The sequence below is a fragment of the Rousettus aegyptiacus genome, unplaced genomic scaffold, assembly GCF_014176215.1.
Source record: "Rousettus aegyptiacus isolate mRouAeg1 unplaced genomic scaffold, mRouAeg1.p scaffold_m13_p_12, whole genome shotgun sequence".
NCBI lineage: Eukaryota > Metazoa > Chordata > Mammalia > Chiroptera > Pteropodidae > Rousettus > Rousettus aegyptiacus.
The window spans coordinates 93,979,751-93,998,532 of record NW_023416287.1 but is presented as its reverse complement, the minus strand read 5'-3'; the positions used below and the strand labels follow the sequence as shown (position 1 = coordinate 93,998,532).

At 54.9% G+C, this 18,782-nt stretch overlaps 1 protein-coding gene across 2 annotated transcripts in view; it reads right to left on the bottom strand.

The window, feature by feature from the left end:
- CTDP1 (CTD phosphatase subunit 1) overlaps positions 1-7,304 on the bottom strand; it is a 34,937-nt gene extending 27,633 nt beyond the window's left edge. Inside the window, exon 1 of one of the 2 annotated variants that reach the window (XM_016126530.2) lies at positions 6,856-7,304. In XM_016126530.2, coding sequence (XP_015982016.2) covers positions 6,856-7,160 — 305 coding nt within the window. In that variant the 5' untranslated portion in view covers positions 7,161-7,304. The remainder of the gene's footprint in view (positions 1-6,855) is intronic. The other variant, XM_016126529.2, reaches the window with a different exon arrangement.
- Positions 7,305-18,782: the final 11,478 nt, after the last annotated feature.

Sequence of the window (18,782 nt, the reverse complement as noted above, 5' to 3'; positions counted from 1 at the left end):
TTGGGGGGGGGTCACATCTGAGCCTGGTCACCTGGACACAGCCCCCGAAGGTGGCCCGTGACCAGAAGCCCGGAGCCAGTGCCCCGGTGCCTGTGGGGGGGCTCTCCTCCGGCCGCCGGTCAGCGCCTCGCACTCCAAACCCGACCCCCTCACTCGCCTCCATCCCCGAGCCTCTGGAGCGCACCTGACTCTCGTGGGCAGACAGGGCCACCTACCAAATGGTACCCCAGCACGTCCTTGTCACACGGGGCCTCTTTCCTCACCCCCCCCCCGCTGTCCCTACTGCTCACAGCCAATCACTCGACGCGCCCGGCCCGGGGGGGGTCTGTGCCGCGCACCACCTGCTGGTTCCCGTCAGTGTACCCCCTCTCCCTGGGGCGCACTCTGCCCTGCTAACACCATGCAAACTGCTACCGAAAACCCACCCCACTTTCCCATCTTCAACAAGAGCCGTGAGCCGGCCCCCCACCAGCCCTAGCACGGCCCCTCACAGAGACCTGTCCCCACGGGCTCTGGCCGAGGACCCTTGTTTCCCCAGCTCCCTGCCACCCCACTGGGCACCCCACCTCCTCGGCCTCCACTGTGACGCGTTCGGGCCCAGCTTCAAGACCTCGGGCCAGCTGCCCTTCTCCATGCGCATGGCCCGCAGCACCCCACCCCCCTAGAGGCAGCTGGATACCATCCTTCCAGTTTTGCTGGCTCACCAAGCTCCACAGGAGCCCCGCACCCTAGTCTCCACCCGCCGCGGGCACCTCCCAGGGCTCCTGCATCAAGGACACACCCTCTGTGCAGACTGCACATCCTGGGGTCTCGCCCACCTTCCCAGAGCTGCTTTCCAACACTGTCACTCCATCTGCACCGACCCCATCCCCGCCACCAGGCACAGAGGGCCAAAGGAACCGCCTGAGCGCACGCGGGCAGAGTCGGCCACAGATCGGCCAGCGGGGCCAGCGGGCCCCTGGGACCAGGTAATCCCTGCTCACTCTGCCCCCGGGAAGCTGAGAGCCAAGGGGTTCATTTGCCGAACTACAGGGCTTCAAGTGCTGCTCCTGAGTACGGTGTAATGACAGGTCCTGCCGGCCTCCGTCACATGAGGACACGGGCCTCAGGACACCAGTGGCGGGGGCGGGGGGCCGGCACTGGGCTCCAGGTACTGCCTCTCTGTGGCAGCCACGGTGAAAACTCACAGAAGTTTGCACTGCTCCACTTTATTCTTAAACTAAAACTTGTGGCTCAGAGAACATTTTTTTAGGAGTCCTCAAAAACATACCAGAAAAGTTTCACCGACTGCCCTAAAACACGTTAACCTGAAAAAATACTCAGTGTCTCCGGCTCAACCAAATAAACAGGGCACACGCTTGGTAAAGTGTGCGTGTCGGGTCTGCGACCCACCTGTGTTCTTACGTGTCTCTGAAGACCCAGGTCTTGATTCTGATGAAGTATAATTTATCGACTTTTTGGAGTCCTCATCAAGAAACCTCTGGCCTGGGGTCACTTTGGGAACCCAGAGGGGCCGGCTGATGCCACAAGATTAACTCTGCCTTAGGCAGAAGGAAGTTTCCAGGATAGTCCCAGACGAGGGGACATCTGGGTCTTGACAAAAGGTGAGGACGCAGGTGAGGTGCTGGCTCAGACGCTGGAGGTGAGAGCAGGGTGGGAGCAGGAGGCAGCTCTGAGACTGGCCGAGACAGGTGAGCAGACAAGTCCCACGCACTAGCAAGGTGGCCGAGGGGGCGGGCCCACGCGCATGCTCCTGGAACCAACCCACCCCCGACGACTAGGCACAGGAAGAAGGCAAGCAGCAGGAGCGAGACAGAAACAAGACCAGCGAGTTCTCCTGGAAAACAGAGTGAGGGAGCCAAAGGCCACCGGCAGCGGGCACAGCCAAACGTGCTCCAGGATGTGGCCAGACCCAGGATGTCACCCCAACGAGACCAAAGACAACGGGTCTTTGGGGGAGCCCCACGATTAAGGATGGGCAGAAAAAAGAATGTCAACCGAAAAAAAATAAATCACTGTTCAGAGAGGCCCACAGCAGACGTCGTGGAGAGCACACCTCCGAGAGAAACCGGACGGGGTCGGCATGTGCATGTGGACGAGGCAGACGGCCCTATGTGACAGTGGGCGCTGGTTCCCCACACGTGCACGAACGTCGACACCCACCAGGCTGCACCTGAGCCGCGGCGCGGTCCTGGCCAATCGCAACACGAGGCCGAGGCCACCGGATCCGCCGACAGTCGCTGGTGACCTTGGAGAAAGGCCCTCAGCAGACACAGCAGCAGCACAGAAGGGCCCGGGCTGCTCCCAGGGCACGCGTGGCCCTAGCGCCCATGCCCCCCTCATGTTCTCAACACACATCTGCCCCGCAGACGGCCCCACCCCTAGGCTACTTCTAGCCTGCGCCCTGCGGCTGAGGGAAACCCACGCGTGTGCACACACGGGGTCGCCTTCTGTCACCCTGCAGCCCCCTGGGACCTCGCCACACCACTCCACAGCCACCGAGACCCAATGATGTGCTTGGCCGATGACGTGACCCCAAGCAGAGCTAGAGGTCCCTCTGCCCGAACAGCCAGAGCGTCGCCCACACCCACAGCTGCAGGTCCTCTCAGCTCCCACTGCCTTGGGTGACACACGGCATGCCCTGCCTGTCCTGCTGCAACCTGAAGGCCGACTGGACAGCGAGTCCTTGAGGAGGCAGGCGCTGACCCTGTCTTGCTTCTGAGTCCTGGGCAGAGACAGCCCAGCTGGCAGGGCCCCAGGGCGAGGGCATGCCACAGGCTCCAGGCACCGCGGGCCAAGCGTGCGCCTCTCTCTGAAGCGTTTCACATACTGCGTCACGAGCTGTGTAGTTCTCTGCGCCGGGCCAAACGGGTTTCACCCATCTAATTCTGCAGGGCAGGTCAGGGCTCCCAGGGACACTGGGCGCCTGGCGACGTGTCCGCTGTCATCACTTGGAGCAGGCCCCGGGCATCTGGAGGGCGGGGGCCGGCTCGCGAGGCTCTCCTGGTGGGCCTGCCGCAGCTGCATGCATGAGCAGCCTCGGTGTCCCCGACGCTGCGGAGGCTTCTGCCCCGAAGAGGGCAGCGCCAGTGATGGCCGGAAGCCTCTACGAGGCCCTGCTCACGAAAGGAAGACAGTGCCGGACACCGAGAACCACGCGAACGGGGGTGCTGTGTAAAGCCACAGGACCCGCAGGCGCCGACCCACGTGTGCGCCGCCATCGTCAGCGAATGCGTCAGGAACACGTGGTCCAGGACTCGTCGGCCAACTCGACCCTCGCGGAACGCCGATTTAAAACTGGACGTCTGTTCTCGACATGTTACCTTTTTCCACCCGTAAATGTTGAGAATTCAACACTCCACATCTGCCAAGCGTTAAATGGAACATTCTTGCATTTACTAAATTTAAGCCTGAGGTCTCCAACCTGCGTGTGGCCTGGCGGTCTGTGCCGTGCCACCTAATGTCTCGGTAGGTTCTGCACAGCACGCGAGCTAGAGCGACAGGCGGGGCTCCCTGGGCGCACGTCCGGTCTGTCTGCACCTCGCCTCCCTCCTGGGCTTGGGGCTGGCGAGGCCACCGGCAGGGAGGCTGCGTGAGGAGGAGAGGTCCTGGGCAGTGAGTTGTCAAAGCGAAGTGAAATGCTGAACGACGTCCCCTGAGTACCCGAGTCAGAAAACACAGCTGCGACCTGCAAAGGGGCCCCGGCGACGTCACTTGGAAACCCACCTCTCTGTTAACAAACCAGGCTAGCACGCTAATGCTACGGCTGCCAGGCCGAGGTAAAAAGGTGATTAAAAATACAAGCCATCTCCACTCGAGTGGGGGAGGGGGGAGCCCTAAGTGGTCACCAAGACGTTCAGGACAGTGCTTGGCTAAAGATAACGTCGCTCCGTGCGGCCGTCCGGCCACTCCTGCCTGTGGTCTGCATGCCTGCCGGCCCATCGAGCCCGGTCTCTGGACCTCGGGGAGGACAGAAGGGGCCCAGGGCACAGAGCCAGGCTGGACTGCACCGGACGCAGATGGCACTGCCCCCACCACTCACCGACACTGTGTCAGGCCCGGGCACAACCGCTCAGAAACAGTCTCTATTACAAAGGGGGAAGAGACACCTAGTTTCTGCCTCAATTCGAAGATCATTCGGAACTGGCCTGAAGGTCGGAGCTGAGTATGACATAGTCCCAGCACTTCTGCAGCTTCGCACAACCTAAAAACTTCGCAGAAAGAAAAAAGACGGGATGGCCGAGAGAAGACAGGGGATCAGAAACTCACGAGGGTGACGTCCTTTCTCAGTGCGGGCACATCCACCCTTCGTTTCTGCAGATACTGACATGAGACGAGGGACGGGCAGCCTGAGGACCTCAGTGTCTCTGCTCTCAACCCAGCGCACGGCACCAGCACGCCTGGCAGGAGCAGGGCACGGCGAGCCGAGAGACCCTGCTTCGGCCCAGGACGCCAGCCCCAGAACACCAAGTCAGCCTTATTCTCCAGGCAGACCGGGGCTCCAGGGGACACCAGCAGCAGGCAAGGTCCCCTGGGAAACAGAGCAAGGGAGGGCCGGGGGCCCCTAACTTCTCTGCTTTGTCCTTGAAGAAAATGCACAGAAAAAGCATGAAATGCAATTTCTAAACAAGTTATTTACCCCCAAAATACATGTGTACCAAACTCTCCCTCATCAGCTTTCGCATCTGCTCTAACAGGGAGGTCAGAGGGCACAGTGTACTAGCAAGAGCAAAGACCTGGGGGCTGCATGCCCTGGACTCTGCAGGTAGAGTGCTCACCAGTAAATGGTGGGCGGGCCCAGGCCCAGCACAGGTCCCCAGCAGAGCAGGGAGGCTGAGCATCTGTCCTGAGCCTGAGGACTGAGTACAGGGGTGGCCAGGGGAAAGTAAGGGTGCTCAGTGCACCCAGATCCTGGCTTCCAAATGCCATTCGCCACCAAAAGGAAGCAGAACCCCTCAGGACAAACGGCTGACTCCGGGAGACTGTTTGGGCCTTGTCGGAGGAGCCAGCTTGAGGGGCTACCGTCGACCACACTGGGGATGAGGAGCATCAACACAACGGTGACGTAATCCACTGAACAGGACAAGAACCCGTGAGTCCCACCGATGAACTGGTGGTTGGTGCGGCAGAAAGCCAGCACTCTATGCTCCTAAAACAGTTCGCTGCTGAGTAACCCACAACGTGGTGAGGACGCAGCCTGCTGGGGACGCTGGCTATGAAGTACAGACACTTCGGCGAGACGGGCCTGGCTCTCCACTGGCGCTGCACGCACAATCCCTCACTTGCCTTCCAGGAGAAACGCCATCGGCCATCAGCTTCTCAAAGAGCCCTGTGCTGAACCACTGCCGAAGGGTGCCCCAGACCTCAAACGCTAAGACCCCCAAAAGAAAAGACAGCTCCCTGCTGGAAACGTGTCGTCCCGTCAGGCGCGCAGCTGACCGGTGGGATGAGTAACGGGGCTGCTCTGATTCGCTGACGGCTGACAAGCCTGCACGTGGCGCTGCCCACTAACCAGCTGCGCTGCCAGACTCGCCCGGGCTCTGGCGGCCTTCTGGGTCCGGTCAGGAGCAGAACAGCAAGGAAAGCGCTTCACCTTGGGGGTTTTCTACACGGTGACACACCAGCATTGGGCTTCACCGCCATCACCCACAGGCTCATTAAGGCCCTGGTGAAGGTCAGGCAAGCTCTGACTTCAAAGTGACGAAGACAGCATACCACGATGTGAGCCCCTCCCTTCTAAAGGAAGCCAGGCAAACAGCTTCAGTGGACGGTGCAGTCCTGAGGCCATGTCCAGCCCATCCCTCCAGCATTCAGAGGGATGTCGTGGGCCCCTGAGCTGGAGGCTGAGGACCTGGGCTCTATCTCTAAAGGAAGAGTGGACGTAAGATGAGGCTCCAGGTGCTGGGCTGGAGGCTGGTCCTATCCCAAGCTGTCCTGGTCGTCAGCCTCCAGGAAGGAGCAGATGCTCAACGACTGGAGGGTCAGTGTGAGCCACAGGAAGAAGAGCTGAACCAGGGCAAGCAGCACCACCAGAGGAAGGCAAGAGCGGACAGAAAGGGGACTGAGTGCCTGGGACACACTGTGATCCCCGCAGAGGGGAGCTGTGCACCAACTTCTACAGCAGGAGGCGGGAATGCTCACCTGCCTTGGCTTTCTGTCCCTGACAATGGGAACCACCTGAGTCTCTTGCACACGCCCGCACACACACTTCAACCCAATCTCAGCAGCGCAGCACTGGCAAACTCAGACACAAAGATGCTGACAAGTTCACACGCTTCAGAAGAGGAAAACAGCCCCTTTATGAGATTAAAACCTAAATTATCTGCAGCTAGAACCTAGTGTAGTGTAGGAGGGTGAGCTACCAGTCCGTCACCCCAAATTACCTGTGCTCCACCTGCCCCTCCTTCCTCAACTATGATGCAGAACTGCACTAGGTTTTACAACCGCGTCTCACAAGGTTTACAACAATCTAAAGTGGACACTCCAACAATTTACACTGCAATGACAAGAATGGAGAGTGCTGATTGGTTCAGCACTCGCGGTCGCTTCGAGTTTTCCTAAACTACAAATACGAAATCTTGGGAAAAAGCATCCACTATGAAAAGGAATGAACACAACCGCTTTCTAAATAAAAATCTCAAACAGTAATTGTCGTGCAGCCTTAGAAAGGCATGCAGACGCGCAGCTGGAGGGGGCGGGTCCTACTTTCCAAAGTTCTCCCCGACCGCGGCCCCTTCAGCTGCAGCCCCCGGGACCCCTTCCTGCCTCGTGCCCGGCCTTGGTGCTCTCTCATGGTGCCGGAGCCCCACCTTGCCCACCCCTTCCCTCCCGTCTCCTGTCCCCCGACCCACTCACCCGGGAGCCACCACCTGGCCCGGCTCCGCGCACAGCTCCCGCACCACGCCGGCGCGCTCCGACCTCAGCCTGCGCTCGCCGCGCACGCAGCCCCCGGAGCCGGTGCGAGCAGGGGCAGGCCCGGCGGACTGCGCGGAGGCGGCGGCCTCGCACACGGCCAGCACCGAGCCGATCCGCACAGTCGCGCCCACAGCCACCTTCCACTCGAGCAGGCGCAGCGGCCCGGGGCCCGGGCAGCGCACCTCGGCCACGGCCGCCGGCTGGGCGCCATCAGCCGGAACGCGGCCGGCGGGCGGCGTCTCCATCGCGGCCGGCGGGGTCGCTGCGGAAATGCGGCGGGCAGGCACTCAAGGCCCAGTACCCATCGCGGGCGGGCGGGCGGGCGACCCCGGCTCAGGCAGCGGCGGCGGCTGCGCTGCGATTCCCACTCCGGCACCGGCTTCCACCCGCCGCCCGGGTCCGCGCCGACTTCCGGACAGCGTGTGACGTCACGTGACGCAGAGCGCGTGCGCCGGGGGCGTCCGCGTGTAAACAAACCTACGCAGGGCCCGAGAGGCGCTGCGGCGGCCATGGGTACTGGAAGAGTCGCAGGACCAAGCCGTGGGGCTGGGCCAGGCGGGAACAGTGTCGCTACGCCCTGTGTACCCTGTGAGCACCGGGTACCGGCGTGCAACACGCGCCACTCTGCCACCACTCCTTCTAAGCGCTGAGGCCTGAGGTCGTTAAACCATGAGCCTCGGCATACACCGCGCGCTACCGCACCACGAATCCCCGTCAGGCGTTGCGAGTCCCGGCATGCAAGCGGGCCGCTGTCCGTCCCTCGCGCGCTAAGGCGGGCGTCGCGAGAACCACGAGTCCCAGCATGCAAGCGGGCCGCTGTCCGTCCCTCGCGCGCTAAGGCAGGCGTCGCGAGAACTACGAGTCCCGGCATGCAACGCGGGCCGCCGTCCACCCCTCGCGCGCTAAGGCGGGCGTCGCGAGAACTACGAGTCCCGGCATGCAACGCGGGCCGCGAACGCGCAGTCCTGTCATGTGCTGAGACCAGTGCTCAGTCTCCGAGTCAACGCACGTCAGCAGGCCGCCGTCCAGCCCCTCGCGCGCTAAGGCGGGCGTCGCGAGAACTACAAGTCCCGGCATGCAACGCGGGCCGCGAACCAGCAGTTCTGCCGCGTATTGCGACCAGTTCGTCTCGGTCTGCGAGTCTCGGTGTGCGGTGTGCGGTCGAGGCTCAGAAGGCGGTGGGCGCCGGGCCCGCGACGTTGCGCTGGGTCGTGTGTTTGGGATGTTCTGCTCCAGCCCAGCCTCTCGCTGTTGGAGCCGCCCTGCCGACATGCCCGCGCGTGGGGAGGCCTCGGTGCTGTCGGCGGTTCGCAGTGCGGGAGAAGTAATGGAAGTGGTCGTCTGTGGTGACCGTGAAGGGCGTGCTTCACAGCATTCCCAAAGACTGCGTTTCCCCTGGAAATGTGGAGCGGCGCACCTGTTCCAACGACGGAGCCCCAGACGCAAGAAGCAGAACCTGACAGGACGGAAGGGAGGCCGACAGTTCTACAGTGGTCATTGGGCTCCTCAGTACCCCACGTAAAGGACGGCTAGAAGGGCCAGGTGGAAGAGCAGCAAGGACGTAGCGTACTGGAACAGCTGTGAATCAGGACGTAACAGGCTCCAGAATAGCACAAAGCTCCATCTGGAGCTTTCTCCAGTGTGGACCGTCTAGGCCATAAAAACGATCCTCAAAAAAATAAGAAAGGATTAAAACCATACCAACCTTGTTCTCTGACCACCTTGAAGTTGAATTAGAAGTCAACGTGGGAAATGTGCAGTTGCTTGGAAATGAAACAATGCTCCTAAGTAACGTGTGTCAAAGGAGAAATGAGAGCAATGAGGAAATGCTTATGAATGGAACTAAAAAAATATTGAAACTTGGGTGCTGCAGCTAATGCAATGCTTAGAAATATATGGCTAAAGTATATTTTAAAAAGAAGAAATAAATTAATAATCTAGTCTTTGACCATAAGAAATCAGAAAAAGAAGAGCCGACCAAACCCAAAGCAAAAAGGCAAGAAGTAGTGATTAAAGACAAAATACATGAAATAGAAAAACAGTAGAAGAAATCTACAAAACTGAAAGTTGGTTCTTTGAAAACATTTTTAAAATTTGACAAAACTTTAGCTGGATTGACCAGAAAAAAGGGGTGGGAGTTTTACCAAAATTAGGAATGAAAGAGAAAATAGCACTCCTGACCTCACAAATAAAAAAGACTTCTAAGAGAATAATATGAACATTATGCCAACAAGTTGGATAAATAAAATGAATAAATTTCTAGAAAGACAAAAATATAGAAATGGAAGAAGGAGAAATAGAAAATAGGAGTAGGCCTACAGCATGTAAACAGTTCGTCTCACCTTCTCTGAGTGTTACGAAAGGCCTCATGGGCTCCAGAGGTTTCAAAGCGGGTGTTCTTTGTCAGTGCTGTTTTGCCCCCACCTCCTTGCCTGGGTCTCCACCTCTGGTCCGCCCATCCAGTCTTCCCCCAGGAGCCCTTTCCAAGCCCAGGTCCTCAGGCCTGGCCCTGGTTGAAGGAAGCCACACTCCAATTGGCAAGAGCTGTTGCTGATTTTCTCTCAGGGCATCCAAGAAACAAGTACAGTACCTCACTAAAAGGAGCATTGTTTTTCTGGAATTAATACGGTCTAGTGCTATTGGTGAAAGCATATATTTTCTATTAAAGTGACACCCGCACAGGTTAGAAGAGACACACCAACTGCTAGCTTCGTCTTACCTACCTGGACATTGTGCTGTTTTATTATTTTTTTTTCCTGATACTTGAATTCTTGACAGAGATGACTTTAGTCCCTGTCATCCTCCCAGGTCACTCTAGCTGTCACAAAAGTCTCAATAGTTCTTGCAAGTTCTGTAGCTGCTACCCTCCCCAGACTTACCCCAAACAGTCATAGAAGCTTCGAGAGGTTATTCTGCCGTGCTCCGAGAGCCTTCCTACCTCCTCCTGGTACTGTCCCAAAGAGATTCTCAGGACATTCCTTGGACCCTCTTGCTCCCTCCTGCACAGGCCCACTGCGCCCAGTGCTCACCCTGGAACATCTACAAAAACCCCAAGTGTGTCTATTAGGATTATTTTGGTTAGTAAGCCAGACGGTGTGTATAGATGAAGTATAGAGAAAAAACGCTTCAAACTTTTTTCCGCAAGCAAGAAAGGGCTGCCCATCTCAATTCAACCAAGAACCCGTTTTATCAGGGCTGTGTTGGGATCTTTATCAGTCCACTTCTGGCTTCAGATATCTCAAAAGAGACTCCTTGTGTGCTGTTGTAGGCCCTTCTTGCTAATGGGAATTTATTCTAAATTATCTCAAATTGCAGGAGATTTCACACTGTCTTACAAGCCTGGTTCCAACTCTGAGCCCTGCATGCTTCCTTCGCCCTAAACAAATGTTCTGTGAGGAAAACCAGCCGTGTAGTGGGGCTCCTTTGTGTCCCATCTATCACACAAACCCACGCAGATGACCTGTCTTCACTTTGGCCAAGTCTTGCCACCTGTGTAAGCTGAAGTTCAGACATTGCCCACACTCATCAAACGCCCGAGAGAAGAAAAGGGCTGCTGAGGGCCGTTTACCCAAGGGCAACTCCCCCTGTCCCGGATTTTCTTTGTTCCGTCCTCCTAGTCTGCAGAGCTCCCTGATAACTTCCAAAGCAAGATGTGGACGACCGTCCGTTTTTCTGAGTTCCTGCAGCAGGAGTGATGCTTGGATCCCCCTGCTTCGTCTGACCTGGAAGGAGACAGTGAGTGGGGTTTGACACAAGGGAGCGAGGAAACAGGCATTCTGGGCACGAAGCCCCTGGCGATGAGGTTCTGGGGGTTCCTTTAACAGAATACTTTGTGGCAAAGACACAAGGAACAGGACTAGGATGTTTGAGAAATGACGGATATCACGGTCCCATCCCTCAAAATTCTGACATAATTATTTTGGGATGGAACCTGAGCACCAGGAACTCCACTTTTTGGGTTATGTTAATGGCAGTAGTTTTCAAGAACCACCCTTGTAGGCAGTGGGTAGTGAAAAGATTTTGAGCAGATATGAGATCATCTGATCTGTGTTTACAACGATGCCGGCAGCTGGGGGCCGAGAAGACCTGGAGGTAGAGACCGCAGTCCCACGGGGAGCGGTTGCGGGGAAGAGTTTCTGAGTTACAACCACTAGGTTTTGTCGCCTGCTGTTGGGAGCTGCGCCCTTGGTTTCTCAAGCCCTCAGGCTGTGAGAACCAAACCCATGATAAACAAGTCTTTCCGAGAAGCTGGCTGACCACCAAAGGTGCTGATAGTCTCCTGCTCTCCCCCCCACCTCGTACTTCCCCCTGTCCTTACCGCTCCTCACACCACCAGCTGAAGACCAATCATATTGCAACAGGTACCCTTTGCCTGCCCCCCTTTGTTCTTGCCGTATAAATATGTTTGTTATCCAAAAATAAAATTTGAGGCTTGATCAGAATACTGTCTTGCCTCCACTCTTTTCTCTCGTCCGTGTTACCCCTCTTTTCTTTAGGTTGGGTTCTCCTCGGTTCTCCCACCAAATAACCGGTCCCGCGGGCGGGACAGGTGGCGCCCAACGTGGGGCCCGAGTGCAGAACCCTTACCCAGGCGGACTACGAAATAACAGAGGCTGCAGCTCGTTAAGGAGAAGTTTTTCAGAGAAGAAGTTTTTCAGGGAAGACTGCCTTTCACCGCTCATGGAAGGTCCTCGTCTTCGGCTCACCGGAGATCGCCGTCTTCGGTGAGTGTTCATCCGCCTTAGTTTAGTTTCGGCACGGACTGCTAGGATCATAAGTAACAAATTTTAAACGGAGAAAAGAGTTGAGCATAAACTCCCTCTGTCTTCTCTTGGTCCTCTTGTCTTTTCCTTTTTTTTCAAAGGATTTGGGACTTTTCTCTCTAGCCCGCTTCTCGGCACAAGCCGTCCACCCCTGAGGTTAGAGGCTGCTTTTTCTGAGTTGGGAGAATACAGTGTGTCAGTCGACTTTAAGGCAGAAGTCGTCCACTCAGAGGGCATCCCGGTCGTAGACCTCTCCCTCCGCCCTGGAGAGAGCGGTAGGTCTGCGATTCGCCTCTTGAGAGCCGTGTTGGCGGATTATACCAACCGACTGCCCACGTCGAGACCTCTGGTATAATCCCTCCTCTGCCGCCTCTGTAAAAGAGCCTTGTCTATGCCCAAAGGCACAGCCGGCGGGACGTCCGTAGGCAACGCACCCCAGGGGGTCCGTGTTAGCGGATTGTACTAACCGGCTGCCCACGCGGGAGAGAAGTTAAGTTCCCTTCTCCTCCTTTTTGCCTTGATACCTATGTTCACTTCCTCAGTTCCTATCCCTCTTTCTTTTTAGATAAATAAAACAAAGAAAAATGGGACAAACCTTGTCCAGAGAAGCACAATTCATAAAAGACTTAAAATGCTCATTCAAGGAGCGAGGAATCCGAGTAAAAAAGAAGGATTTAGTCAAATTTTTTCTCTTCATTGATGAAGTCTGTCCCTGGTTCATAGTTAATGGACCTGAAATCCATCCAAAAAAATGGCAAAAGGTAGGCAGAGACTTAAACGATAAGTTACAAAAGGAAGGCCCTGATGCCGTCCCCGTCGCTGCTTTCTCTTATTGGGGACTAATTCGAGATATTGTAGAAACCGCCTCCGATGACCCCGAAAAACGACAACTCTTGTCAGTAACGGAGTACTGCCTTAAACCGCTGTCTCGCTCAGCATCCGTTGCTCCTCTTCCCACTGAGAAGCCCCCCTCTAGATGTCCCTCAGTCGTTATAGACATGAGCGATCCCTCTCCAACTAAAGGTATATACCCTTCTTTGCCCACAGAACATCCCCCTTCTCCTAAAAGTCCTCTTACCAATCCCTTACTGACTAAAAGACCACTCAATGACCCCTTAGATCCTGGTGATGCCGCCACCTTAGAAGATGAGGCCGTACGATATCGTAACCCAGATTGGCCTTCTACTTGCCCACCCTACAATCCACAGTTCTGTGCGCCTGTTCTGCCATTCCCCGCCTCCAACGGCAACAATCTTTCACAAACCAAAGATAAGCTTGCTGCACAGATGGCCGAGATAGAGAGCAAACTAGCCTCCTTTCAGGCTGCTTTACAAGAGACTGTCCTTACCGCCCAACGCTTGCCCATAAAACCCTCCAAAAACCCCAAACCAAAAACCCTCACCTTCCCTGTCATCACCCGATCCCAACGACCTGAATCTCCTACCTCTAACACCGCTGATCCCCCTGATGCCCCTGAAGGTGGAGAGGACACTGCTGACAATAATGATGAGGAAGAAAGCAGTGACGACGAACTCCCTCCCCCCGCCCCGGAGCGTAGAGAGTTCCATAAATTACAGTTCAAAAACTTAAAAGAACTAAATACAGCTGTCAGGACTTATGGACCTAATGCTCCTTACACCTTATCTGTCCTCGAAACACTGTCTCGAGGGGGACACCTTCTCCCTTGTGAATGGCTCCGCATAGTCCAGGCTGTCCTCACCCGTGGCCAATATCTAACTTGGCGGGCTGATTTCTGTGACCGCTGCCAGACTATAGCCGCTAATAATCTTAAAAATCCCCGCTCTCATTCTTGGACCTTTGAAAAACTTACTGGTCAGGGGACATATGCCACTGAAGAGCGACAACGAAATCTCCCTATTGGACTCCTTTCTCAGACACATAATGCCGCTCTTGGGGCCTGGAGAACTCTTCCTAGTTCTGGCACCCCCACCACACCACTCACCAAGGTTATCCAAGGTCCCCAGGAAGATTACAGTGAATTTGTCAGTCGCCTTCTAGAGGCTGCTGAGCACGCTCTAGGAAGCGACGCCGCTAATGACAGGTTAGTCAAACAATTGGCTTTTGAAAATGCTAACGCCTCCTGCCGAGCCGTCCTCAGGGGTAAGACCCGGGACAAGACGCTCGATGAAATGCTTCGCTTGTGCCGAGACGTTGATCCATTTACTTCCAAGGTATCTCAGGCCATTCATCTAGCGGTTGGTGCTGTAATCCAGGCCAACCCTGGCCAACAAAAAAATTGTTTCAAATGCGGTCAGCCAGGGCACTTTGCCCGTCAATGCCACGGTTCCCATGACAAACCCAGGGTTCAGGGCCCTTATAATAAAGGACCTTCTCCTCCCTCGACACCTTGCCCTGTTTGCAAAAAGGGCCGACACTGGGCTAGAGACTGCCGCTCCACCACCGACATACTCGGTAACCCCATCACTCGCCAGCAGGGAAACGGGCAGAGGGGCCAGCCCCGGGCCCCTCAGCCAATCCCTTTTCTCAGGGCCTCGGGGAACAGCCAGATAGAACATACTCAGCCCCTACCCACCCTTCCCCAAAATCAGTCCATTCCCTTTACAGGGCCACCCCAGGAAGCGCAGGACTGGACCTCTGTGCCTCCTCCGACATCATATTAGAGCCCGATAGCGGGACTCAGGTGATCCCCACAGGCGTTTTTGGGCCCCCTCCCCCTAAAACATTTTTTCTTATCCTTGGAAGGGCCTCCTCTACCTTGCAGGGCATCACCATTTTTCCCTCTATTGTTGACAGTGATTATTCCGGGGAGATAAAGATATTAGCCAGTAGCTCCAGAGGCCCACTTTATATACACCAAGGTCAACGCCTTGCTCAGGCTCTGCCCCTACCCCTCGACACATCTAATCCTTCCCTAGGGCCTTCCCGAGGGACGTCTACGCCTGGTTCCTCTGATATTTTCTGGATCCAGCAACTTTCTCGGGAACGCCCATACCACACACTCAAAATCAATGGCAAAGAATTCAAGGGCATCCTTGACACGGGCGCTGATTCTACAGTGCTTGCAAAGGCCTCCTGGCCTTCTTCCTGGCCTTGCCAGCCCTCTCTTACTCATCTCCAAGGCATAGGACACTCTCAAAACACCTTACAAAGCTCTCAACTCCTCACCTGGGAAGACCCTGATGGAAACACTGGTCAGGTCCGCCCCTTTATTGTCCCCGGGCTTCCCGTGAATCTGTGGGGTCGCGACATATTGAGCCAGATGGGAGTTTTAATGTTCAGTCCCTCAGCTACCGTTACTCATCAAATGCTAAACCAAGGGTTCATCCCGGGCAAGGGCCTTGGAAAAAATAATCAGGGTATTACCGTTCCCATAGAGGCCGAACACAGGGCCCCACGGACAGGCTTAGGGTACGACATCAAAAATTTTTCGTGAGGGCCGTTGCTCCCCCTGCACTCCAGGCAGATAAAATCACGTGGAAGAGCAACCACCCTGTCTGGATCGATCAATGGCCCTTGCCCCGTCATAAACTTTCAGCGGCCACACAGTTAGTGCAGGAACAGTTAGATGTTGGCCACATTGAACCATCTACCTCCCCTTGGAACACTCCCATCTTTGTTATACAAAAGAAAGGGGGTAAATGGAGACTTCTTCAAGATCTCAGAGAAATCAATAAGACCATGGTTCCCATGGGGGCGCTCCAACCAGGGCTGCCGTCCCCCGTTGCAATACCTGCAGGATATCATAAGATAGTCATAGATCTAAAAGACTGTTTTTTCTGTATCCCTTTACATCCAGAGGACAGAAAACGTTTCGCCTTTAGCCTCCCAGTTGTTAACTGCATAGGACCCTCCCCAAGATTTCAATGGAAGGTTTTGCCTCAGGGTATGGCAAACAGTCCTACCCTTTGTCAAAAATTTGTTGCCCAGGCCATTGATCCGTTTCGCCTTACACATCCCGACCTATACATTGTCCATTATATGGATGATATTCTCCTGGCAGGCTCTGATATTGCCATCTTGCTTGAAACCAGCCATAAATTAGTTGATGCTCTTCAAGATCTAGGACTACAGATTTCCCCAGAAAAGGTCCAATTACAGCCCCCTTTCCTCTTCTTAGGTTTCGAGTTACACCCTTCTAAGGTCCTTTCACAAAAGGTTGAATTAAGGAAAGACTCTTTACAGACCCTCAATGATTTCCAACGCCTGTTAGGTGATATCAACTGGCTTCGCCCATATCTAAAGTTGACCACCGGAGATCTAAAGCCCCTCTTTGACATTCTCCGAGGAGATCCTGATCCCTCTTCTCCACGCACCCTGACGCCTGAGGCAGCCTCGGCCTTAAACTTAGTTGAAAAGGCCATTTTAAATCAAAATATCTCATATTATTCCCCTGCCTGTGCCCTGTGGCTACTAATTCTTCCCACAACCTTCACACCTACGGGTGTCCTGTGGCAAAACAAACCCCTATATTGGCTTCATCTGCCAGCTACTCCTTCTAAGATACTCCCTGTCTACCCTTCTCTTATCGCACAAATACTTAAAATGGGGCGCGAAAGCTCCCTAAAGCTTTTTAACAAAGACCCCTTTACAGCCCTCACCCTAACATCTATCTCCGGCTTAGGCCTCTGTCTCATAGGACCAGCAATGCGTCCCCCGACCAGCCTAATTCCCATATGTAACCAAACCATGACAATCAATCACACATTCTCATATGTGCTTGCTGCTAGTGGCACTTATTTTGCTTGCTCCTCTGGCTTAACCCCATACGTTTTTACATCCCACTTTTTGACCTCTCGCGATTACTGTGTAGTTGTTGTTTTATTCCCCCGATTTTTTCTCCACGACCCTAATACTTTCCTTCAATTCATAGATCCAGTTGCCACGTCTCGTAACAAGCGTGAGCCTCTCACTGCTATCACCCTTTCTGTCTTGTTAGGCGTCAGTGCCATAGGAGCAGGCACTGGCATTGCTTCCTTAGTCACTTCCAACAACCAATACTTACAACTTCAATCTCTTATTGACAAAGACCTTAATAACCTCAGAGAAGGAATACAAGACCTAAAAGACTCTGTAGCGTCCCTCTCAGAGGTAGTTTTGCAAAACAGAAGAGGGCTTGATCTCCTCTTCCTCAAAGAAGGGGGCCTTTGCGTGGCCCTCAGAGAAGAATGCTGTTTTTATTCTGATAAGACAGGCCTTGTGCAAAATAGCCTTGACAAGGTAAAAAAGAGTCTAGAAAATAGAAAAAGAGCTAGGGAACAACAAGAGTCTTGGTACCAAAACTGGTTCTCTGCCTCCCCTTGGCTTACCACAGTGCTCCCTAGTCTGTTAGGACCTTTCATAGGCTTGCTCTTATTGCTCACTTTTGGCCCCTGGGTGTTCAGGAGAATAACAGATTTAATCAAAAGACAGGTTGACTCGGCACTGTCAAAAGGGCCCACGGTATACTACCAACAAATCTCAATGACAGAGCCCTCGGAAGAAGTCGGCGCAGCCCTAAATTTCTCCACCTTGGCCCAAGAGGGACCTCGACCTTGGTACAGCAGGTTTGGTTGGTGGTAAATACCCCTCTCCCTACGGGGACGACATAAGGGACAGAGAAATGTCTACCTTCACCTTTGATAGACCAAGGGAAGGTATGGGCATCGAGATGGGTGCAGATGCAAAGCTACTGCAAGGGAAGACCCACTAGAGGGTCCCCTCTGTCCTTCCCTGAGAACATACCTGGTTTGCATAGAGGTTGGTATCCAAATCACAATCTAAAACCGGCTCTGCCTCTCCTCCCCAAAAGATACCAAGAGCCAACAATAGATGGGTGTATATAGCCCACGGGAGGAACCAGGTCAATGTTCCCCCACTCGGTTAAGGCCCACCTTTCTAAAATAGAAAGGGAGGAGATGTTGGGAGCTGCGCCCTTGGTTTCTCAAGCCCTCAGGCTGTGAGAACCAAACCCATGATAAACAAGTCTTTCCGAGAAGCTGGCTGACCACCAAAGGTGCTGATAGTCTCCTGCTCTCCCCCCCACCTCGTACTTCCCCCTGTCCTTACCGCTCCTCACACCACCAGCTGAAGACCAATCATATTGCAACAGGTACCCTTTGCCTGCCCCCCTTTGTTCTTGCCGTATAAATATGTTTGTTATCCAAAAATAAAATTTGAGGCTTGATCAGAATACTGTCTTGCCTCCACTCTTTTCTCTCGTCCGTGTTACCCCTCTTTTCTTTAGGTTGGGTTCTCCTCGGTTCTCCCACCAAATAACCGGTCCCGCGGGCGGGACAGCCTGCTGAGCAGATGAGTGAGAAGGAGCCCAAATTGGCTCCTGGAAGAGGACAGTTATCAGAGGGGGGGAGCAGTCGGGGCGTGCTGCGGGGGGGGGCAGTGAGTGCCCTCGGGCCCTGGTGTGTGTGTGTGGGGGGGGCACAAAATAAAGTCAGTTGGTGGGCGGGGAGGGGGCAGTGCTGCAGATCCTGGCCATCCTGTGGGGACAGTGCAAATGGCATTAGCGGGGGAGCATCTCCTGTGGAGGAGGTGGCTGCAGAGGTGTCAGGCGGTGAGCAGTGGCATTATGGCCTGCGGAGAGCCCGAGGGCTGATTTTCCAGGGCGTGGGGGGTGCAGTAGTGGGCGGTCTCCGCAGGGGCTGAGGTGCTGGCAGGGGCAGGGCTTGTCTTGGAGGGCGGGGACAGTGTTTTCATGGAACAGAAGTTGGGGGAAGTGTTACAGATATGTTTCTGCTGCAGTAGTGACAACCGCCGGCCTTTAGGTGGGGCTTGAACTCGATGGCGCGCTCTCCCTTTGTTCTCCTCTGCCCCATTGTTTAAGTTAAGCACAGCCAAAGACCGTGGGATCTGAAATGAACCCATCAGCCAGCACGAAGGCGGGAGCCTCACCAACACGGTCACGGCCATCCGTGTGTTCCTCACCGTCCCGCCTGTCCCCTCGACCCCCCCCAGAAGGGTCTGCCACACTCAGCGTCATGTTTGTCATTGTCCTTTTACATGCTGTGTTGCGGCAGGTGTGTATGTGTCCAGCAGGCCCTCACCTAATGTCATAGATGGGCGACTCTGAGCGAAATGATGCGATGAGACCAACTTAACCTCAAGTCGATCGGTACAAATAAGAATTAA